This window comes from Akanthomyces muscarius, chromosome 6 (assembly GCF_028009165.1).
Source record: "Akanthomyces muscarius strain Ve6 chromosome 6, whole genome shotgun sequence".
NCBI classification, from domain to species: Eukaryota; Fungi; Ascomycota; class Sordariomycetes; order Hypocreales; family Cordycipitaceae; genus Akanthomyces; species Akanthomyces muscarius.
In genome coordinates, this window is record NC_079246.1 from 252266 (window position 1) to 274660 (window position 22395).

At 55.0% G+C, this 22395-nt stretch overlaps 8 protein-coding genes across 8 annotated transcripts; 6 read left to right on the plus strand and 2 right to left on the minus strand.

The window, feature by feature from the left end:
* Positions 1-75: 75 nt before the first annotated feature.
* On the plus strand, positions 76-3821 carry LMH87_000090 (uncharacterized protein; the record flags this gene model as incomplete). The annotated part of the gene is made up of 4 exons (XM_056197941.1): positions 76-341; positions 395-2674; positions 2758-2762; positions 3058-3821. 4 exons carry the CDS (start codon positions 76-78, stop codon positions 3819-3821), a joined length of 3315 nt encoding a protein of 1104 aa, XP_056054938.1.
* A 1137-nt stretch (positions 3822-4958) lies between these two features.
* LMH87_000091 (uncharacterized protein) lies at positions 4959-5486 on the plus strand (the record flags this gene model as incomplete). Its single annotated transcript, XM_056197942.1, has 3 exons — positions 4959-5021; positions 5092-5229; positions 5280-5486. The coding sequence occupies 3 exons, from the start codon at positions 4959-4961 to the stop codon at positions 5484-5486; spliced, it is 408 nt and encodes a 135-aa protein (XP_056054939.1).
* A 103-nt stretch (positions 5487-5589) lies between these two features.
* LMH87_000092 (uncharacterized protein) lies at positions 5590-6105 on the plus strand (the record flags this gene model as incomplete). The annotated part of the gene is made up of 1 exon (XM_056197943.1): positions 5590-6105. The coding sequence occupies one exon, from the start codon at positions 5590-5592 to the stop codon at positions 6103-6105; it is 516 nt and encodes a 171-aa protein (XP_056054940.1).
* Positions 6106-7330: 1225 nt separating this feature from the next.
* LMH87_000093 (uncharacterized protein) lies at positions 7331-8218 on the minus strand (the record flags this gene model as incomplete). The annotated part of the gene is made up of 3 exons (XM_056197944.1): positions 7331-7410; positions 7513-7760; positions 8136-8218. The coding sequence occupies 3 exons, from the start codon at positions 8216-8218 to the stop codon at positions 7331-7333; spliced, it is 411 nt and encodes a 136-aa protein (XP_056054941.1).
* Positions 8219-8586: 368 nt separating this feature from the next.
* On the plus strand, positions 8587-9737 carry LMH87_000094 (uncharacterized protein; the record flags this gene model as incomplete). Its single annotated transcript, XM_056197945.1, has 2 exons — positions 8587-8820; positions 8937-9737. The coding sequence occupies 2 exons, from the start codon at positions 8587-8589 to the stop codon at positions 9735-9737; spliced, it is 1035 nt and encodes a 344-aa protein (XP_056054942.1).
* Positions 9738-10915: 1178 nt separating this feature from the next.
* On the minus strand, positions 10916-11283 carry LMH87_000095 (uncharacterized protein; the record flags this gene model as incomplete). Its single annotated transcript, XM_056197946.1, has 2 exons — positions 10916-11002; positions 11077-11283. 2 exons carry the CDS (start codon positions 11281-11283, stop codon positions 10916-10918), a joined length of 294 nt encoding a protein of 97 aa, XP_056054943.1.
* A 3526-nt stretch (positions 11284-14809) lies between these two features.
* Positions 14810-15316, plus strand: LMH87_000096 (uncharacterized protein; the record flags this gene model as incomplete). Its single annotated transcript, XM_056197947.1, has 1 exon — positions 14810-15316. One exon carries the CDS (start codon positions 14810-14812, stop codon positions 15314-15316), a length of 507 nt encoding a protein of 168 aa, XP_056054944.1.
* Positions 15317-16126: 810 nt separating this feature from the next.
* Positions 16127-17754, plus strand: LMH87_000097 (uncharacterized protein; the record flags this gene model as incomplete). The annotated part of the gene is made up of 4 exons (XM_056197949.1): positions 16127-16206; positions 16262-17321; positions 17371-17626; positions 17729-17754. 4 exons carry the CDS (start codon positions 16127-16129, stop codon positions 17752-17754), a joined length of 1422 nt encoding a protein of 473 aa, XP_056054945.1.
* Positions 17755-22395: the final 4641 nt, after the last annotated feature.

The window sequence follows — 22395 nt, forward strand, 5'->3', positions numbered from 1 at the left end:
CCAAACCCGCCATGGCACTTTCAAAATTGAACTAATTTTACTAGCATGAAAAGCTAATAGCAGACGCGGAAGAACATGTCATTTGGCGACATCCGGCTACGGCTGGTGATTCGCAGACACACCGTGCCAGATGTGAAGCTCGTCTGGCCGTGCGCGCCAACAGATGACTTGACGATTGCTAAGCTGCTCGCCCAGGTCAACGAGGTGGTGCCCCTCGAAGGCGGCGAATGGGGTCTTGAGGACTATACGGTCGAGTTGGGCGACGGCAGCAACGGTGCCAGCTTTGAGTGTCTACATTTTCAGCTCGTGTCGCGGATCCTCAAGGATGAAGATCAAGTTTTGTAAGCGCGATGTGTGCCAAACGCAAGGACAGCCAAGCTAACGTCCGCAATAGAATTCGACCACTTCTAAGCGACGATCTTAAGAGAAGGCGACGAAGCGGACGGCATCAGATCTCCAATGGTGGAAAGCACCTGGTCGACGGCATCGCCTTTGGCAGGCCTTGGCTACATCTACCTGGTGACCGACCGGCCCTCGAGCTTCCGCCGCGCAAACGCGCGCGCATCACCTACGACGACGACGACGACGATGACGACTCGGACGCCGCGTCGGAATTTCACGCCGACTGGGACTCCAACGACGAGCTGGAAGGCGAGGATGCGGAGCTCGCAAGCGGCTCCTCGTTTGAAGACGAGGAGGGCGACGACGACCTGATGCAGGAGCTGGAACTGCTAAAGCAAGACAGGCGCGATATTTCAGAAGCATCGAGCGACAACGAGGATGTGGGGTTCGGCCTACTGCCCATGCTGGACTCGATGGCCGCGCTGCGCATGGCATTTCCCAACCTTCCATCGTTCATCATCCAGCAAGAGCTGCGTCGCCGGAACCAAGATGTACGGGATGCATACAAGACGCTAGCACAGTCGTATGGGCCGACGCTCAGCTTTGACGAGATGATGGACTCGGTCCTGACGGCGTCTCGGCCGTCAAATACACCTCTCGCCGCGCGATTCAAGTCGCTGGGGGATCAGTCACCGGCGCAGCCACTGCCGGGTCGACGTCTAATTGAGGTTGTGGAGAGTGATGGGGATGGTGCCGACGAGGACGAAAATTTAAATGAGAGCGGCAAGGTTGTTGGTCTTGGTATCCGCGACGTTGATATGGGCTCGGATAGCGGCAGCGACAGTGACGATTCCAGTGACTCCGATTCCGACTCGGACTCGTCAGGTGGCGTTTCATACACACAAGCTACCGCTGACGCCGAAGAGGGCAGCGATGACGAATCGAATGATTCCTTGTCAGACTCTGATTCTGATTCAAGCTCTGATTCAGACTCGGGTGACGAAATCGCATTTGCAAAGTCCCGCAATGCTGCTGAAGCCATTAGCAGAAGCGAGTCCGAATCCGAATCGTCTGATAGCGATTCAAGCTCGTCGGATGAGTCTGACGCTGGCCCGACAGAAATTTCCACGTCACGGATACAGACTCTATCCAAAGCTGTGACCCCACCTACGCCATCGGTGGTTGTGCCCGCAGTTGAACCTGGATGCGGCCTTAGCAGGACACAAAAGCGCAACGCTAGAAGGAAGCGCAGCAAGCAAATGCACAATTCCGTCAACGGGTCAGCAACATTGGATGAGTCGACGCCCGACGAGATCATGGCTGCTCTCGAGGCACGAAAAGCAGCCCTCCTCAGCTCACTCGGCAGTGAGACTTTGCAGCCCGAAATCCCGGATTCTATGACACTGGAACCTTTGGCCAGCGAAGCGTCTGACAAAGCGCCGATACCCGCGACAAACGGTGTTGATACACAACCGAATGGCGAGTCCGCCAACCCCTCGCCAAGACGGCTCAACCTGAACGCCGGAGCCAGTCGGAGACTGCTGTTTGGTGCGCTTGGATTGAAAGCACCTAAAAACAAAGCAGACGAGGAGAAGCTGAAAAAGGATTTGATGAAGGGCGTCAAGCCTTTGGCCAACAAACGATTGGTAGAAGAAGTGGAAGAGCCTGCGGAGCCAGATACCACCATGGAGGACGACAGTTGGCGAGAGAAGATTAGCTATCGAGCAGTCGAATGCTGTCACGATGGTATTGTTCTCAGTGAGCCGCCGTTTCCATTTGTGCAGCGTTGGGATCCGCAGCAGCAGTACAGCTCGATGCGCAAGCGCAAACGCCAATCACAGTCGCATTACGAAGACTACGAAGACGACTCGCTAGTATATGACGACCCGCCAGCGAAGACAACCTCGAACAAGAAGAAGAAGAAGGCACAAAAGAGCAAGTCAGATGGCGAAAACGAGTCAGAACTGCCAAATGACCATACCGACGATGCCAGAGTTGAAGAAGACTTGCCCCCGCTGCCTTCTGATCTCACGTCATTAGTGCCACTGACCCAGGACGCTGTGATTCCTGGCCAGCTGGTGACGTGGAAGCAACTGTCCATGTCGAAAGCGACGAGCTGGCAACCCCAAATGGCTTCGTTTACGGGCGTTATACTCGAAGACTCCGACGCAAATAGTATCAAAGTGGTCCTGGCTAGGCGTGACCGCGAAACAAACGAGCACGTATACGACGAACATACAGGCCAAAGGGTCTACGAAAAGTTTGAAGCACCGTCACTCGATGACGAGGAGGAGGATGCCGGAGCAGACGACGGACACCGAACTGTTAGTTGGTTCGAGATGATGGAGCCACGACTCATTCCTGGCTCGGCACCTGCAGGGTTCGTTGATTCGACAAACGGCGCAGACGTGACAGCAGAGGTAAGCGCACACAATAGTGGGCATGCCTCGACCGGCCAGGTAGAAACGCAGCAATCGCGCGCCGAAACCCACGGGAGCGCTGACGGCGCCGATTCGGCGTCGATCCATTCCGCACAGCGCCCGCATCACTTCGAGCTGCCCCTAGCAGACGACGGACTGATGAGCGCTGCGAGCGACAGCCTGGACACGGCGCGCGCGTTTGGTGTGCGCCACCAAAGCCAAGACCAGGCCGCGCCTGGGTCTCCCGGAGAGGGCCGCCAACAACGAGAAGCTGCTGCTGACAAGGTGGCAACAGGACCTCTCTCCGGGAAGCCGAGTCTAGACAACGAGGCCGAGACGACGGCGGAAACGCAGGAAGCAGCCCAGCCAAAGGCAAAGAAGAAGAAGACGAAGACGGCGGCTGCCAAAGACTCTGGCAATGCGACTACGGTCGTGCCGTCCTCGCTGGCTGACGATGCGCAGGATGGTGATGAGGGCGGCAACGTGGATATGGAGATGGGCGACTCGCTGGCAGAGGTCGATGAGGCGTTGATACCGGAGACGCTGATTGACGCCGCAGCGGCGCCTGCGCTTGTTCCTGGGCTATTAAACAGCAGCCCGTTTGAGTCGCTCGACGAGCTCTTTGTCACGGCATCATCGTCGCGGCCGTCAATGGATGCAACAGCAAGCTCGCTCCCCATTATACCCAGCGCTGCACACGCCGACGACGCGGAGTACAAGGAGGCCATGCGCCGGCTCGATAACGGCGAGTCGGACGGCGAGGAGCAGAATCTGTTTCCCAACGCGACGCAGCCTGTCAAGACAAGAGCAGGAGAAGAAGCAGTGCCGGAAGCACGCAGCAGCCCGCGCAGACAGATCAAGGGGAAGAAGAAGAGCGCGTTTGTGGTGCCAGAGGGCAGCCAGGTGATTACACTGAGCTCTAGTCCGGTGCAGCGACGGTCACCACCGGCGGCGGCCCGTAGGGCGGCGAGGCGGCGCAGCGTGAGCGCGCAGCTGCACTCGGAGGACGAGGGAAGTCAGAAGCAGCGGGCGAAGCTTAGGAGCCGGTCCGGAAGCTGAAGGCGAGTCGTGTCGTTTTTGTGTCGTGCATCATGCATCAAGGATGGATATACCCGCCCCGGGTCCATGGGGATGAAAGTTTTTTTTGGTCTCTACAGTAGACTACCTGTATAGTAAATGTATAGATTTCACGAGATGGGTTGGCAAATGTATGGTTTTGCTGAGCAAACACATTTGAAGCTGTTGCAGATGTAGTGCCGCCACAGAGAGAGTTGTGTTGATGCAGGTGACGGCAGCGGCAAGTACTGACAGCCGTCGTTTCAAAGGACCCTGCTTCACTGTTCGCTGTAGGGCTCTCAGGGCGAGAAGCACGACCTTGGCAGAAGCAGCTGAATCCGGGGGACGCTAAAGAATTTTGTCCATGCTCTTGGCATGGTTTGCATGGCTGGCTAGGGCTGATCGGATGGCGCGGTGGTGGCTTTTTTCCCAGTCTTGACACTAGAAGCTTGTTTCGCTGACCGCCTGGTTGGTTAGTGGTGGGTGGTTGAGCGAGTTTTATTCTGTTAGTGCCTTGAGGTCCTGTCACGCGACACTTTGTCTCGGTGGGTTCTGGAATGTCTTGTCCAATCGCCCGCTATATCGAATTCGGCAGCTGTACGAATACCGAAAGACTGTGCAAGCGAGGTGTTATTTTTTACAACCTTTATCCCCCCGCGTTTCGAGGTTAGAATGGCTGCATGGTGTGGCGGCTGGCGGGATGAGGGTCGGGCTTGAGTCACGGCTGTGCAAGATGTAACTGGTTCTTTTCTTTATTACCTACCAGTTGTCGTAGTACAGACTGCTCGTCGGAACAGAATGAGTGGCCTGTCAAGAGCGCATGGATTCCCTGCGGTGCGTCGCTTTCTTCTACATTGCGGTGTGCGTTTGTGCAGGGCCGTTTACCCACCAGGCAGGATACCGCAGGACCCATGAGCCACCCGCTGCAGCAAAAAAGAGAGAACATGCTTTTATTCGCTCGATTTTTCTACCAAGTAGTTTATGTTGCCCTAAAGTTGGCGCGCGTGGTGACGGCGGTGGTGGTGGTGGTGGTGTGAGAGAATGGGCCGTGTGATCCCGAGGCATTGGGTGCGATGTGCCTGTCTCACTGGCGCGGGCTTGGCGGGGGGAGCCAGCCAAAAACCCAATATTAACTATGACATGCCCGACTTTGCATCTGTGACCTGTCTTCCTCACAACCTCTTGCTGTGTGCGTTATTTGTGGTGTGTTCCTCTGCTTTTCTTGCAGCCACTCACGTCGTTGCGGTCCGAGAATTTCTGACACGAAACCAAGGTTTACGAATCCCGGACAGGAACTGGGATCCTTTGGACGCCGATCTTGCCGCCTCTTCCAGGTCCCCTAAAAACCAAGCAGGCACTGGCTGTGGGGAACCCTGGCAAGCAAAGCTGGCGGCTCATTCACGGACGAGCAGTTAGAGAGCTGGGAAATCAATTACACTTGACCATCTTGCCGTCCTGCAGGGTCTGGGAAACTGGGCGGTTTCGCCACCTTCTTCAAGCAACTTTGTTTCCACCTGCAGAGGCGTCCTGGCGAAAACGCCATTCAGCTCTTTATTCACTTCAGATCACTACCCAGGAACCTTCTCTGTTCTTCTTTATTCCGTCCTTGCTCCGGCATCGTTTGATGCTGCCTTTATAAAAAGCGGCAGACAGCCCACCGCGGGATAGTACCTACAGGACCAGCCACCACAAGATACTTATTACCTAGCAACAAAAAAAGCTCACAGCGAACCTCCGCCAGCGACAGTGCAGTTGCCGACCTACAGACATCATGTCAAGATCGTCAGCCTCACCACACGCTGCCTCGCCAGCCCCAGCTCCCACCCTTCTCCTCTCCGTCCTCCTCCTCTCCTCTCTCCTCGGCCGTGCCCTCGCCGCCAACTCGCAGCCCGCGCCGCTCCCCACCCTCCATGCCGTCGTCGCGCCGGGCGCCGCGGCCGCAGCACCGGACGCCGACAGGAACCACTACAACAACGCCGTCCACGACAACCAGCAGCGCGCGCAGCAGCCGTCCGGGCCGTACACGCCGCTCGTCACGCCGGCGCCGTCGGCCGTCAGCGACGACCAGGCCCTGAGGGACCAGGGCTTCCGCCAGGAGACGTTTTACACGTGCATGACGGCGCCGAGCGGCCGCGAGCACTGCGGCTGGCACACGCCCGTCCTCAAGCAGGCCAAGCAGGGCAGCGCCGCGGCGGCCGTCATGGCGCCGCGGCAGCGGACGGATGTGCGCATCGTCGTGGCCGCCGTCGTGGGCTTGGCGGGCGTCTTTGTCGTGGGCTTGATGTGAGCCCCCAGTCAGTCATGGGGGAAATCGAGTCCTTGGTTCGGGTTTCTGTTTGGAGTCTTTGTTTGGGTAGTGCAACGCACATATTGGGACTTGGGTGGGAAGCAGCAAGTGGACCGCACACCACCTCCGTTACGATGATGACATTTACGATTATGAATACTTGGCGGTTCTTTTTTTCTCCTCCGGGATACAGCTCTTATCAGAGAGACAGACTTTGGCGTTTGGGAGAGATTCTGCGTTGGGATGCGGACATGTACCAGAGATACCACGACATTCGTTGCGAGTGCGCACTTACAGCTGCTGGGCAGCCAAGCAATCCATTGAGTTGACATTATTGTACTGTCGTATAAGCTTGTGACACTTTTCGCAACTGACTTTGCCGCTCCGAACGAGATTGAACTCTAGCAACAGCCATCTTGACAAAAACTCATCTGCATCTTTGCACTTTGTTGTTGTTGTCCTGGCTGGTGTCCAAGAATGATTGCTTCATCCGACCACGCTGCAAGTCTCCGGAATCCCCGCCCAGCTCGTGACATGGACTCGTTCATTTGACGTATCCGAAGCGCTGAGCATCATATACAATGCTTTTTGGCTCTTTTCGAAGGCTTTCTGCTGGCCGCGGCTCTGTTTCTGCATAAGGTAGAAGTCGTCCATCTGTCGGAGATGCGGCTTTCGGATGCTCGTAATGTGGTGTTTAAACTGCACTGGCCGGATTGATCGGAAACCTGCACAGTAGCTTGATATGGTGCCATCACTTCATCGCTAACATTACGTTGACAGTCTTTTATGTAGCCCGTTTCACGTCTTCACATCACCAAAGGACCAGATGTAATTAATTTTTTTTGGTAGAAACCCCCAAAACACCATTTTGATTCATGCTAGTGAATTGAGAAGTGATAGAAAGGCCGCTTCCAACTTTCTAATAATTTTTTTGTACTTGTTCATCATGCTGCTGCTGCTCCTCTTCTTTTTGTTATCCCCCCCATTCGTCAGGACGTGGATGAGTCAAAAAAAGACAAAGGAAAACAAAACCCAAATGTTTGCACCATGGTACTTGGCCAGAAATTTCCACGCAAAAAAATGAAAATATTGTACCAGCGCCCAGCCCAACCGCAAGAGGGTTTTCCCGTATTTCGTCGGAAAAGGTTGTTGTTTAGTCGGACGGAGCCGAGCCGCACAAGCGGCGCACGCCCTCTTGCATCCCGGTTTGTTACAGAGTATGCGCTTATTTCTCCTTCTTGGGCTTGGCACCCTTGACCTTTGCCGTGCCACGGAGCTTCTTTAGACGGTTCTTGCGCTGCTTGCCTGCAAGGTTGTTAGTACGTCATGTCTCTGCAGGAAGCAGGGCGTGACGAATGACGGCGAGGCCATCGTTCATCACGGCCACCACGAAAAGAGTCCACATACGCTGCTGCTTGGCGGCACGCTCGGGCTTGGTGGCCTTGCCGACACGGATCAGGCGGTAGCGGGGCTCGAACTTCTGCATGGCCTCGGGCGAGTCGTAGACGAGGGCGAAGCCGGTGGTCTTGCCACCACCATACTGGCTGCGGAGGCCAAAGACGGCGATCTGGTCCTTGGTGGCCTTGTACATGCCGCCGAGCTTCTCGGAGAGCTCGTCCTTGGAGATACCAGCACGGCCGGGGTGGAGGATATCACTGGGCATGGGTGTTAGCAGCCGCGCATAAAAATCGATCGAGCATGGATTCCCGTCGGGCACGGCAAGAGAAGAATTTCAGTAATTCGAGATGGATGTCGGCTGGTGTCGTGTGGCTTTCGTTCGCGTGTTGACTAGGCGTTGTACTGGCCAAGGCCTCGCGCATCAAGACTTTGTACAATGGGCCGATTGAAAACATTTTGACATGCATCCAGCCGCAAAGACATCGCCATGGCCATAGCTTTCGTTCAATTCGTATCTGAATTGTATTGTCCGTCGTTGTGATCGCCATCTCGAGATACCGAAAATTCTTCTCTTGTTCGCGCCCGCCGGCATTCCGACGCTCCAATCCTCAACGGCAGAGGGAGAAACTCACACGACCATCTGCTTACGGCCCAGCAGAGGGTTGCGGATGAACTTGCGAGTGCGAAGCGTCACGGGGCTGTCGTTGTCCGCCATGGTTGCTGTTTGTCGATGGGGGTTGTGGTGGATGGTAGGGAAGGGAAGGCGTTACAAAAGTGAAGACCGTGGATATGAGGGCTAGCACCACACAACCCGGGCCCCAGCACACACGAACGCACACACTAGCCTCCTGGCAAAAATTTTGGCCCGCCCGCTGTCGCTTAACTGGGTCCAACCCTAAAAATGTGCTGCTCAGATCACGTGCGTGCTTTGTCCCGATGGAGTCGTGGCGATTAGATAAGGTGGGGTTGGTCACTGCCAGTGACGAGACCAATACATGCCATTCTGCCCTGACGAACTCCACTGTCAACGACAGCTTTTTCGGCCAAGGTGACATAAACACCAACTTTATTCATGTAGTCGATATGGCGTCCTGGCAGGCTTCTGTGAATAGATTCTGTTATCAGTATCTGCAACTAGAAGCCGAGCCGAGCCTGCCCCCCCCCCAATTTCTCAAACTGTCCGATGCCCAAGAAGCCATTTACGAGGGCGCGTTTGCAGACAGTGTACGCCATGCGCCGCCGCAACGATATCAACAGCGTGTGCTCAAAGCCCTGGTCGCCGCCATTGAAGAGAGCATAGATGACTGGGAGGAATATGTAAGTCGCTTTACAACAGCACACGACACAACAAAACGACACGGCAACACAGCACGCTATAGCCAAATCCATGGACCGTAGACAGAAAGCCTCGTCTGATCTTTATACCTCCGTAGGCGCTTTCTGATGATCTCATGTCGGCTCTGACGGTGCTCCTCGCCACGCCGCTGCCGTCCGAAGTCGACGCCGCCCAGCAGAAATGCTACGTGACCTACGCGCTGTCGCTGCTCCCGCCACCCGCCGCCGGCGCACCGCAACCCACAATCACGCTGCTGGAGAACCGCTCGCTCATCTCGGCGGGCGGCACCACCGGCCTGCGGACGTGGGAGGCGGCGCTGCACCTCGGCCAGTACCTCTGCGAGCGGCCGGCCCTTGTGCGCGGCAAGCGCGTGCTGGAGCTCGGCGCCGGCACGGGCTACCTGTCCATCCTGTGCGCGCGTCATCTCGAGTCGGCGCACGTGCTCGCGTCGGATGGCTCCGACGACGTGCTCAGCAACATCCCGGACAACCTGTACCTCAACGGCCTGCAGGACGCCGGCGGGACGCCGTCGGCGCGGATCGCGCCCATGGACGTCAAATGGGGCCACGCCCTCGTCGGCGCCGAGGAGCAGCGGTGGAACGGCGGCCGCGGCGTGGACGTGGTGCTCGGCGCCGACATTACCTACGACGGGAGCATGAACTGCGCGCTGGTCGCGACACTGCTGGAGCTGTTTGCGCTATATCCGGGCGTCCAGGTGTACTTGTCGGCGACGCAGCGCAACCATGCCACGTTTCGGGTGTTTCTGGACGCGTGCCGAGAGAACCAGCTGGCGGTGGAGGATCTGCAGTACGGCATCACGCCGCGGGAGGAGCAGACCGGACCGTTCTACAATGATGAGGTGGAGATACGGGTTTGCAAGATTAGCAGACTAGCTTGATGTAAGAGAATTAATGATTGGCCTCGAAAGATAAGGTCGCGAGCGGTGGTGATAGGCGCTGGTCATATTGTGATAAGAGTGGTGTAAGTGAAGTGCCGAGCAGAGGCGAAGCGTCGTGGCGCCAAGGATTATTCTTCATGCATGGCAGCTAAATTTCAGCTCTCCAAGATTGCTGTTAGGTAGCGAGAGAGTATGAACTCTCGCTTCACGCTTAACATCACGAGGACACTTGCCACAAGGACCACGTCGACATTGTACGACGCGAGTTTAAGTGGTAGGGTTGGTGCCTACCCTAGAGGATTGCGGGGAAGAGTTGAGCCGCGCAAATGCGCCTAATGGGGTTGTAGGGCCGAGATGGTGTGAGTTATTTTTACGTCTCTGCTTAGTGCGTTGATATAAGAGGTGTTTGTTTGGTTATAAGCAGCATGCGTGCTGGTAACACTCGCTACCGTGGTGTTGAAGGCTGAGGCTGGATGCTGCACCAGTGCGACATTTAGACGTCGCGACAATATCGCCAGCACATCAAGTCGCACGTTCATCATATTGTGTAGTTTAACGAAATATCATAGAAGATGCAACGATAGAAACGAGAACCGAGCACGTATATATATAAAAGAAAAGATTGTGATGCCTCAGTTCAGCACCAGCGCCAGGCAGGCATGTAGGTCTACAGCAGAGCACAGACAATAGCGAAAGTGTGCCGCCCCAAGCTTGGAAAAATTGGTTGTGGTTTATGAATGTCTGGCAAAATGGCTGCCGTTGACAATGCAGTGCGTTGGCTCGGCCTTTTAATTGTCGTTTGCAGCTGGACGTGGTCACGATATCACATTTTTCAAGCCTCACATTACGACACTGTTGACTCGTTGGCTCGTGGAGTCTTGCTACGATGACAGCCTCTTGTCTGTTTGAAAAGATAAAGTGGCCTTGGCTTCTCATAGTGGCGTAATGGCCAAGCGAAAAGCTTGTTTGCCGTGGTTGGTGCCCCCCAGCTCAACCCCGGACCAGTGACGCCATTCGCATGTCACCCAACCCGGCGGGCTGAGTCGCACAAACGGTTTTTATGAGCGTTGCTACCGGCAATCGCTGGCCTACTAAACGAGAAACACCCCGGCAGAGAGACCCAGGACTGAAATTTTTTCTTCTTCGCAAGCGTGGTGATGGTCAGGGACCTTGGTCGTCTAACATGGCGTCATGGACTGCGCCGCAGTGGCGAAGGCGTTTCTTGTTGGACGACCCTGCGCGTAAGCCACACGGAAGCTTTTCTCCTGATGGTATCTTAGCAGGTCACCGTTCCCAGATCATGGGGACCCTGCAGAAGCAGTATTCGGCAGTAATGTACGTAAAAGACCCAAAGGTCAAATGGCCCCAGTCGTGAGGCGAGCAGACAGGCAGACGAGTAAGCGAGATCGAGATTGCGCAAAGTTGTTGGGGCTGTCGCCCTGCTTGCTTTGCTTTCACTTACGACAGTTTCGGCAAGAATGACATCAAGCGCCATCATGAGACCAACCGGTGCAACGCGTGTAACTCGAGAAAGTTTCTCAAGCATCAGACCTGATAGGGCGATAGCTTGCCGAGAGAGCACTGTAGCCTGCAAAGAGATTGCGAGGTTGTCGAGCGCAAGTGTGGAGACGACGGTTTGCTCTATAAAAAAAAAAAAAAAAAATAAGCTGCTCAGATGCTCGAGAACGGTTCAAGGTTTGAAGCTCAGTGCCACTGTAAAGTCAATGCCACGGATGAAACGCAGAGCACGTTCGTGAAATGTTTTAACCTCGAGAGGCAACGAGCGATGTGCCGCCAGGCAATTTTACAATATGCCGTGTTTCGTACTACGACAAGCTGGGGATAATAACAACAACTCCGTAGCAGTGCGTTGTTTTGCATTCACGAAATGGCCATGTGAGCATGCAGGCCGACCCCAGTCGCCATGCACGCGGTGCAGCACAAGGTCGACACGTTGACGCAGCATGCAAGCCTGATGGTTTGCGGCTGGGGGAGGAGGCGGTGAATGCACACGTGTGTGTTTAATATGCAGCGCGGCGGCGGCGGCGGCACCGTCGACGATGATCGATTGTAGCAGTAGAAAATCAACGCTATTCAAGCATTTTGGGCGTGTTACTGAGTGACGAGATGCGATGATGGGTGTGCGGGACAAGTTGTTGCGATCGTCGGCGGGTTCCTGAAGTGATTGCACGGCTGGGCGCGCCGTTGACACAAAGTGTGCCAATCTTTTTCCTTTTTATAAATTAAAAGATCAGCAGGAGAAGCTTTTGGTTGCTTTCGCCGACAACTTCACAAAATCGCAAGCTGGATATTCTCGTAATGATGGAGTTGCGCAACACTCGCCACAGTAGTTTCTGTCTCGATGGGCTGGGGCCTTGGCGACGGATAGTGGGAGCGGGAGCGGCTTTTAGCTGGGATTATTAGCGTCAGCCGTCAGGGCGCCCTGGCCTACCTGTATTACTGATAGGAACTTTTTCAACGTGGCTGAGGATAAGAATGTGTGTAGAGAGAGTCTGGAACAAGCCCTGTGGCGAGGTTGCCTTGGTTTCTGGACAGAGACACGAGAGAGTACGACACCCACCTGGCGGACGGGACGGCTTGCCTGGGCTTTGGCTCTGAAGTGTGACTCAGCTTTTGACAGCACAAGCTGCTCTGTTCGACTTTTGCATCTGGCGCTCGCGATGCGTCCATACTTTCGAGGCTCTTTGCGGATACTGGCTCTGAGCTCCAGCCCAAGGTCAGGCTCAAGGTCAGGTACCAACGCAGCACTCGGCCTTTGTTAGTCAGGTATGGGATTTTCATGCTGCTCTCCAACTCTCGCACCTCGTGGCCGTGATGGATTGGATGGCATTTCTCCTCTCCAAACATGCTGTATGCAGGCTGCTTGGTTTGTTCCCTCCTCGTTACCCCAATTTGAGCCCAACATCGCCCATCCCCGCCTCTCCTGCAAGCCCAGCTGGTGCATGCATGTACCAGTATGCAGACAAAGCAGCGCTACCAAGCAACCAAGGCCACAAGGGACGGACGGAGCAGAGTGGCATCAACTACTGGGCTCCGCGGCGTTGCCCTCTTACTACCAGTATTCTTGGCCACGGCCGATGGAACCCCAAAAAGTTCGAGACCGCTCGCTAGGCGCCGAACCCCTGCAACACTGTGTGGCCGTTCCCACCGAGTCGGGGCGGGAGTGGAATGCGCGTTCTGGTACTTGCTTTTTGGCGGCGCGCTGACCAAGGACGCAGGTACCGAAAGAGGTTTCGCTAAACCGGTGAACAAGGGGCGGGAGTGATTGGCAATCGTGACTTGGCCCGGAGCGAAGCACGTCGCCGTAGCATCGAAATTGGCCTATTTTGAAGTAAATTGTGCTCCCTGGCATTTCGCCATGAGCATGGCATTTTCTGCCATTGGCTTCGGCTTCGTCCTGGTCCGTCTGCCAGCGTTACCCCTCATCCTGGCGCGGCGCATTGTTCCTTTGGCGACACAGCTGAGAACGATGGGGTGGTGTAGCGTCACGCCACATCAGGGCGTTGTGGTGTGCATGCTTTTTCTGCCTGTTCTCTGCTGTCTGTCCGCTTTTGCTTGGTTCAAAGCACAAGTTCCCCATGGATGATCGCGATGCGTCGTGGTGGTTACCTTGGTGCTGCGGAGCATCCCAGCGACACAGAGGTATTACAGTGGACTTGGGCGCGCCCAGGATATCCTGCTGCAGGCCTTCCACCGCCTGTCAAGTAAAAATGTTCCCTGGTGCAGCCCCGCCTGGGGATGACAATACAGTGGGCATAGGTACCAAGTTTGATGGACCTCGTGGTCCTTTTGATAATCTGATTCTTACTTGCAGAGGGCTGAGTGCTGTGATGCTCCAGAGAAATACCAGCGGCCGCTTGCACGCAATCCATGATGGAATACATACATACATACAAGGCCAACGTGCTGCTGCCCTGTGCCGTCTACTGGACAACCTCTGGCCCAGCGCCTCAGACCCCAAGGGCGGCCCATGCCAGTCTGCCCCAGATTGCGGAGGAGCATGGGCCACCCAATGACAGTGCACTCGAGCAAACCGCCTTGAAAAGTCTGAGAAGCAAAAACACAAGAATTTCCACGTCTGTCAATTGTCTCGCCACGGCAATGTCGTTCGTGTCCAGTCCGGATACCGTAGGCTGTAAGCTGCCCTCGCCAACCGCCGGCTTGCCCACTCACACACCTTGGGATGCAGCGCCATCCACACCACACCGTCCAAGAAGCTCCTGCACCTCCTGCACTAGGCTGCGCTACCAGGAGACTTTTTTGCCCTTACCACCTGCAGCAAACTAGTGACCAGGGTGGCAAACGATTAGTTGGTTTTCTTTTCTGGCTGATTTTTTTCCTGCATCTCAGGCCACTGCGAGGTGTGTGCTTTGGCGCTTCAGCCATTACCTGCCTATCTAGTACCCCCTCTGGTCACACCCTATCGTTTCTTAGAAAAGCCTGCGTCCGCCCTCACCTCACCCAGCCGGATAAGAAACAGGAACATGATAGGAAAAAAAAAGTCTCGCGTCCCTCTTGCAATTCAGGTTTCGTGTTGAAATATTTTTGATCCGCAGCTCTGCCAGACCGACTCGACCGTGTCTTGCAACCGCCGATCGTCCTTCAATTCCAAACGTCACCATTACAACTTTTTCCCCAGCGAAACGCCCGCTATCCGCTTCAGCCACAGCACGCTGGGGCTGCCACTTTCCAAGGCCTACAGGGGAGAAATTAGTGACCTTACCCCCCCGCCCCGGATATCCCAGCCGGTTTCCTCTCCTGACCAGCAACCGGTTCAACAAGCTTTAATAACGTTGGCGCGCCTGGTCCCAAACTCAACTTTACCTTTCGCTCAAGCCTTCGTTCTTGCCATCTGCTCTCTTTTCTACCTCGACTGCTTTGGCTCCCAAGGACCCTTTGCTGTCCTTCAATCAACACTCCTCTCCTACCAACATCTCAACCTCAACCTACTTATCGAACTGCCTACAAACGAAAAGCCTCCGATGGTCCGTCACAGTTGTGCCCAAATCTTCCACGCACCAATTCCATACGCCTAGTTCTCATCCTACACAATGACCATGTCGAACCCTCACAACTACACTTTTGCCATGCAAAAGTACCTGCTGCTGCAGGAGCAGCACGCCGAGCTCAGCACACATCTCGAGCAGATCCGCCCCCGCCAGTCCTCTCTCTGCAGCGCCGCGTCCACCGCGTCCTCGCCTGGCTCGTCACCGGACCGCGCCGAGCCCTCTCTCTCATATCCCGTCACGAGATACTCGCCACGCAAGCGCTCTCGCAGCGGCCAGGCGCGCTGCTCCGGTTGGGCCGCAGACGGCCGTCGCGGCTCCGCCGTCCTCGACACCATCCCCGACGAGGAGACGATGCAGGCCATCTCCGCCGAGGAGCAGCGCCTATTTGATGTCAACGAAAGCATCAAGCGCGCCCTCACCGAGATGCTCAACTGCGATATTGTTCGCGCCGATAGCTCCATGCGAATGTGGACGCAGACGCGCCTCATGGAGGCTGAAAAGGAGCTTCGCTCTGGCCGTCGCCGTCGCAGCTCTCCCTCCCGAGAATAATCACCCACGTCAAACGTCTCGGAAACCTCTTCTTATACCCTTCACCTGCGGACAAATCCATCCGCCCGAAATTGTTGTACTACTTTTAATGCATTGCTCGATCTGGCGTTTTCTGGAACTTTTGCCAATGCACTCTGACAGAGCTTGGCTACATCACACTTGCACAGCGCCCATTTGCTCTTTTATTTGCCTTGCTTTTTTGGGTTTAGGGAGTCACGCCACTGGATCAGCTCGGCCAAAAGTGCCATTTCATTTTGTTTCTCTGTCTATATATTTTTATTTGGCCCGACCGTATTGCTTGTGCAACAGGACAAGCGAGGGAGGCCGAATAGCGACTAGGTAGACTTTCTAATGACCAAGTCACCCATTATGCACCACAAGATAACCGCCTCGTTACGTGAATTGGTACACACAAAAGCAGATTTAAAAAAAATGCCGCGACTGTATATACACGATGATCAGCCCATTGGAATGCAATTGAAACCTTCACTCGAGCGACCGATGGGGCCTTCAACTCTCAAGATGGCGCTTGCTTGCTGGTGTGGAGCCAAAGCTTGTCGGCCTGGTGGGGCCATGAGCTTTCCAAAAATGGCAACACCAAAAAGTTGCTGGCTGAACTTCGGCCTTTCGTCTTTCGTCCTCTGACGTCGCGATACCGACTTTACTCTTGCATCTAGTGTTCGCGGATCGCGGCTTTTTGCTGTTGCCATTCTTCCCTTGCTTCCCCGTTTGATTGAGCCAGCGTAAGGGTCGCAAAACTATCCAAGGCAACTGCGCAAGTAATAAAGTAGGACGTACAAACACGCCACCATGTCGGTTCTCCTCGAGACCACCGCCGGCGACATTGTCATCGACTTGCTCGTCGAGCACGCGCCGAAGCTGTGTGAAAAGTGAGCGCCAAACCTCCCCCGGCTAAGCATTTTTGGACATGTACTAACAATACAGCTTTATCAAACTCTGCAAAACCAAATACTACAACTTCGCCCCCGTCCATTCTGTCCAAAAGAACTTTTCCTTCCAGACCGGCGACCCCCTTGGCCCTCTCTCGACAGCCTCCGACGGCGGCTCCTCAATATGGGGCAACCTCTCCAACGACCCGCGCGACCGCACGTTTCCCGCGCTCTTTCACCCCAAGCTGAAGCACCTTGAGCGCGGCACTGTCAGCATGGCCACGGTCCCAGCCGCCTCCGACCCGGAAACCCGCGTAGCCGGCTCCCAATTCATCATTACGCTGGGCGAGGATACAGATTTTCTGGACGGAAAGGCGGCCATATTTGGCAAAGTCGTCGAAGGATTTGACGCACTGGAAAAGATCAACGATGCCATTGTTGACGACAAGGGCTACCCGCTCGTCGACATTCGCATAAAACACACCGTCATCCTCGACGACCCGTACCCAGATCCCGCTGGCCTCCGCGAGCCAAGCGCCAGCCCCCCAACGACCGAACAACAGCTCAAAACGGTGCGCATCGCTGATGAGGCGGCGCTACACGAAGACGATGGCGTCGACGAGGAGACGCTCGAACGCAAGAGACGCGAAAGGGAAGCAAATGCGCAGGCGCTTACTCTGGAAATGATGGGCGATTTGCCGTTTGCAGAGGTCAGGCCGCCAGAGAATGTTCTCTTCGTGGCCAAGCTGAACCCTGTCACTGCCGACGAGGACCTCGAGCTCATCTTTGGACGCTTCGGCAAAATTCTCAGCTGTGAAGTCATTCGCGATGCCAAAACCGGCGACTCGCTACAATATGCCTTTATCGAGTACGACGAAAAGGCATCCTGTGAAGCAGCCTTCTTCAAGATGCAGGGCGTTCTCATCGACGATCGCCGCATCCATGTTGACTTCTCACAGAGTGTCAGCAGAATCAGTGATGTCTGGAGAAAGAACGCGAACAACAAGCGCAGAGCCAATGCGTCTCGCGGCGGATGGGGTGGCGTTGACGAGCTCGAGAAACGCAGACAATACAGGGAGGAAGCCGACCGGCCTACAGGCAAGAACTACAACATGGTCCATGGAAACGAAGAGATGCGGGGCCGACACCAGCGCACGGGAGAAGACGAAGAGCGCCCTCAGCATAGTGAAGAGGCTGACAGAGCTTTCCCCATCGAAAGCAAACCAGGCCGAGATCGGGACAGGGACAATCGCCGAAGAAGTAGAAGTCGAAGCCCACGCAGGCAAGACCGTAGCCCCGACCGTCGACACAGAGACCGTGGAGGTGGACGCGGCGGCGATGGGCGCAGGAGAGACGACGATCGCACAGACTACCACCGCCGAGACCGGGACTATGATAGACGTCGAGATGACAGAAGACGGTAAATTACAGTGCCTAATCACGAGTTCACGTTCTCAGCCAATTTGAAGGATGCGAAACCCTAGATATTGCCGACAGACCAAACTACAACAGGCAATTCTAGCGAAACCTCTGATCGACATGACCTAAACCCCTCAACCACATCACCTGAACATTGCCGAACACGATATAATCTATTTGGAACGGCCGTGGACAAAGAGCTTCTGCTGTGTCACGAGACAGTGAAGCACCAGGGCGCTTAGTACAGGAAGCTATTTACAACTCTGGGGGTACACTGCATCGCCACAATAGTGCTGCGGCTTAACCACTAGCTCAGATACAAGAATGTAGTGCTGTGTGGCTTCGAGACGCGGATCTTGCCCGTCAGAGCGCCATGGCAAGGCCTCCACTGCTTCCGCTAGCTCATTTACAGCCTGCTTCGGATCATCTTCAGGGACGTCCACCTTGTCAATTCTGAGTAACGTAGACCAGTGCAGAGGGAGGGCTCGTTGGGGTTCGCTCCGATACTGGAGCGAGCTCCGGCTTCGTTGGGACTCAAGACTTTGATTTGCGCCTGCGGCCGCAGCTAAACCCGTTGCATAGGGAGCAGAGGGAGGGCGTGTGCCTCAAAATAGACGAAGAGAATGCAGCCGTTCGTTAGAGTCATGCTAGCCACCGGCCAGCCGGTGGTGGCATCCACGTGGTAGACACAGTTACACCATGCCTGGGGAAGATGGACGCATCTCAGTGGATGTGAGCCCTGCAATAGCTAGTTGAGCCGACATGGGCATGTTTCATACTTATGAAGGACCCAAGGCCTACTGTTTTTGGAGATGCTTAGCTGCCCAAGATGGAGAAGCAGGGGAGAGTAAATAGGCAGTGTGGCACAAAGAAGTCAAGAGACCCGGATGGTGGAGCTGTTGTCGACCTTGGCAGGCTGAGATGTGTGTTGGTGATGCTGTTGGAGAGGAGCTAGCTCGGATAGGAGCCGTGGGAGGAGCTGGGAAAGAGGGAGAGGGGGAGAGAGGGAGAGGGGCTGAAACTTTGACCGAGGGGAGATGATAGTATACTCGCACTATTGCTCCGTTTGACTTTCTCTCCAGCATGTACCAGTCGACGACGAAGCAAGCGGTGACTTCCGGTGACGTGCTGGCTCACGGCAGTGAATGCTCTACACGGCTCTACATGGTTGACAGTTGTGCGGCTTCATTGCACAGAACGAGTTAGTGACATTGAGCAAGAGAGGCGCGGGCCGGGTCACGTCTCCCGCTGCTGCCGGGAGCGATTCCCTCCTGCACGTTTACTGCCTGCACGCTCGCTCGCTAGATGAAGGGAAGCCTTGTCGCGGAGTGGCACAGAGCTCGGCCGCTTGCATGATGGACCAGTTTTATAGCCATTGTCAGTGGCCAGCCGCTACACAGATTCCCACTTTGTTGATGCACTTCTGGCTTCGGACTGTTTTTACAGTGCTTCTTGTGCCATATGGAAAGAGCCTCAGGAAATTAGCAGCTTTGAGGAGACGAAGTCATGATGTGGAGGAGCGCGCCCGGCGCAGACGTGAGCTCGAACGAAGCGAGACGACTCGTTTCTTCCCCTGGCCCTACAGAAGGAGACGGAGAGGAGAGGCGGGGCCAGGAAGAAGGAAATATACACGTTACGGTTACTCGCCGCCCGACCATGAGGTGAAGAGATCCAGACACCGCGTGTCGTGTCGGTCAGAGGAGTATGCTGGCACCCCTGACAGGTTGACAGCTGCTGGCTCCCCCTTCCCGGGAGAAGCCTTTTCTCTGCCTTCTTTTTGGGGGCGAGGAAAAGCTGCGCGTTAGGCCCAGTGACAGGGCTTTGCAGCCTAAAGGCTTTTTCCATCGGGCGGTGACTGTATGCAGGCTGGAACAAAGAAAGCGAGGCATTCGTCAAGGTCCCCGAACCACAGTGGCGGTATGGATGTGCCAAATCTGCACATGGGAAATGAAATGCCATGTTCTTCGAAAGCAGGGAGGAAAGAATGCAGGTGTGCTTGAGAGACTTGCGATGGAGAGTGCTGAGTGACCCTTGGCTGCAAGCCCATTGGAGCACCGCCCTTCGGCAGACGCAGTGTATAGTACGTTGTGCACACTTTTAATCTATCTGAGAGCGAGACTTGGACGTTGTGCTACGGGAATACGTTCGAGGGGCCGGGTCTGCTGAGCAGCGGTGGTGTGCTCCTGTGCTGCCGTGAATCATTGCTGAGATCTGAGCCATCCGCACCAGTATCTAGAGCGAGGACCTGGGGCGCCGACTTGACGAATTTCGTTGCTTTCTACGATGCTGCTTGTAAAGCGGTGTAACGCTGGAAATTTCAAAAAGAATACTGTTGAACAATGACAAATCGTGTCGAACAAAGGATGAATTGAGGCTGCGACTGCATTCGTTGATTGTTGCGATGGTGGACGTGGTGTAATGGATATGAAGACACGACATCAATGCAGGATGCATTAAAGAAAGGGATTATAGTCAAAGACTAGGCTATGCAAACAAGCGAGGGCTGCATGACGAATTGCAATTTTTCACAGCTACTAGAGGGCATTGTCTCATTTGTGGCGGTGTGTTTGCTGTTTGGTTTGGGTAGACTGCGGCTGATGTCACAATCACATAGTTCTCTTCTTTGTCGACGCCGAACCAGTTTTTTTCTCCTTCTCTCTCTTTCCTTGGACAGTGATTGTTCGATGCTCTTGTCCGATTCCAGCTAGAGTAGGTTTGAGTAAGTCGACTACGTATTCCCCCCCCCATTCGCTGAATTGCGTGCATGAAGAGCAATCAGAACAGGACAGGGGGGCCTGCTGGTGGCTGCTTTGCTTGACCGCCGATGTATGCAAGACGCTCGGATCTTTGATTCAGCCCTCCTGGAAGCAGCCAGCGGCCAGCAGCCTATCCTGCCAAGGGTGCTGAACGACTGCTGCCAAGTCCGTCGGCTTCTATTCAAGCGTGTGGTCTAGTTTTGGCTGGGAGAAGGAAAAAAAGAAGAGGGACCTGTGGCGCTTGCAAGGGCAACAAAGACCACCGCCCCCAGACCTTCGGTACTGTGCGTTGTGCGCGCGCGCTGGCCCTGCTGCTGAAGAAAAAAAGTTGTTACCCTACTAACCCTAGCCTTTCCGTACTTCCCCGGTGATGAGATGGAGGGGAGCAGGGGCGTGTGTTGGAATAATGTTACGCAAACGAACGCAAAAAAAACTAGGGACAAGAGGCGGACGACCTGGTCATTGCTTTCAGAGTGGCGATGGGTGTCGTCGTGTTGTATATTGCTTGTAATATCGAGACTAGTCGGGGGATTTACGAGGCCAATGCGAACTGCAATCAATTCGACGCGTGGTTCGTTAATCAATCTTGAGATCTGGTAGGGCTAGAGCTAGTTCACTGTAGGCAAGGACGGAGGGCTGTGAACCTGATCCAGGGTCGTATTCAATGATGTGCATGCGGGCACTCGGCATAGGCGACGGCATCCCTGGCCATATCACCCGCGTCCTTCTCGGACATGCATCACCGACTACATAGTTGCCACACACACACACACACACACACACCCCTGTTGTTTTGGCGCCGGCAGCGAAATCTGCAGTAGAAGAAACAAAACCACACTAGCTGTTTGAGGTTTCATCATTTCGCCAACTGGCCGGGGGAAGCGACAAGACCAGGGGGGCGTGATGGGAGCACACAACGGCCATTGTCCCAGGGGGAGGTGTGGTCGGTTGTTGCGCAGCATTACTGCTTTGGTACTGCTGCAGTGTTATACCATTGACCTGGGCTGGGCTGAGCTGGCTGAACTATCAACAATCAAAGACAAATTGTTTGCCAGCGGGAAGATCGAGAGACCCAGATCTTGCGAGACAGAGGCACGCACCGGAGTGCGAACCTGTTAGCCGTCTGGAGAAGTCTCCCTATATTTTGATTTTGACAATGGCAACTCATCAACGGGGGGAAAAGGCGAAAGCCCATTGACAAGGGGGGCGTATCCGAGAGAGAGAAAAAAAACAGGGCTGCCATGCGCCAGCTCCTTCTCTTTGTCCTACCAGCCTTGCTGCAGCGCTCCCGAACGCAGAGAGGTGCCGTAGGTATGTGCCTCTTGCCCACCGCCCCTTGTTCTGTCGCTGGTGTAACCCTTGTTCTGATTCGGCAACGATTAAATGAATTGTATTTTTAATGCAGTAGCTTTCTCTTTCTCGCTCTATTCCCACTTTGCAGAAAGCGTTGCACGGATCCATCGACAAGCCCTCCGAAAGCCATACACCCCTACTCCAACCCACCCACACACACACGCGCGCGCCGGTGTAAGCGGAGATGCACAACGTTTCTCTTCTTATGCAGTACGCGCCACCGCAACCTCGATCAGCAGCAGGTAACGCAGGGGCCGTGGCTAGTTCTCTTCCAATATGGGAGGATCCTCTTTACGAGAAGAAGAAGGGGCAGGGGAGGGGCGTGTGGGCCGGAAGAGATCGATGCTGAAGTAGAGCGAGAAAGAGAGAGAGAGAGAGGTGGAGGAGGCACAAACTAAACAGGCGGCCGTTTGAATTGAGGCAGCCTCTGGGGGCGCTGCTGCTGCTACTCCTTGACCGTTGCTTGCGCTGAAAGGTCACACCGTTGGCGTCGGCATGGGCAGGACTGTGATTGAAACCATTCGGCAGGGGAAAAAGTATAAGAGTCCCGGGTCCCTGCCGGGCTTTTCCTTCCCGTCCGGATGTCATCGTCTCTCCTCTGGAAAGCTCACACATACACACGCTCACAATCACAAAGAGCAAGTCGAGACTTTCGGAACAC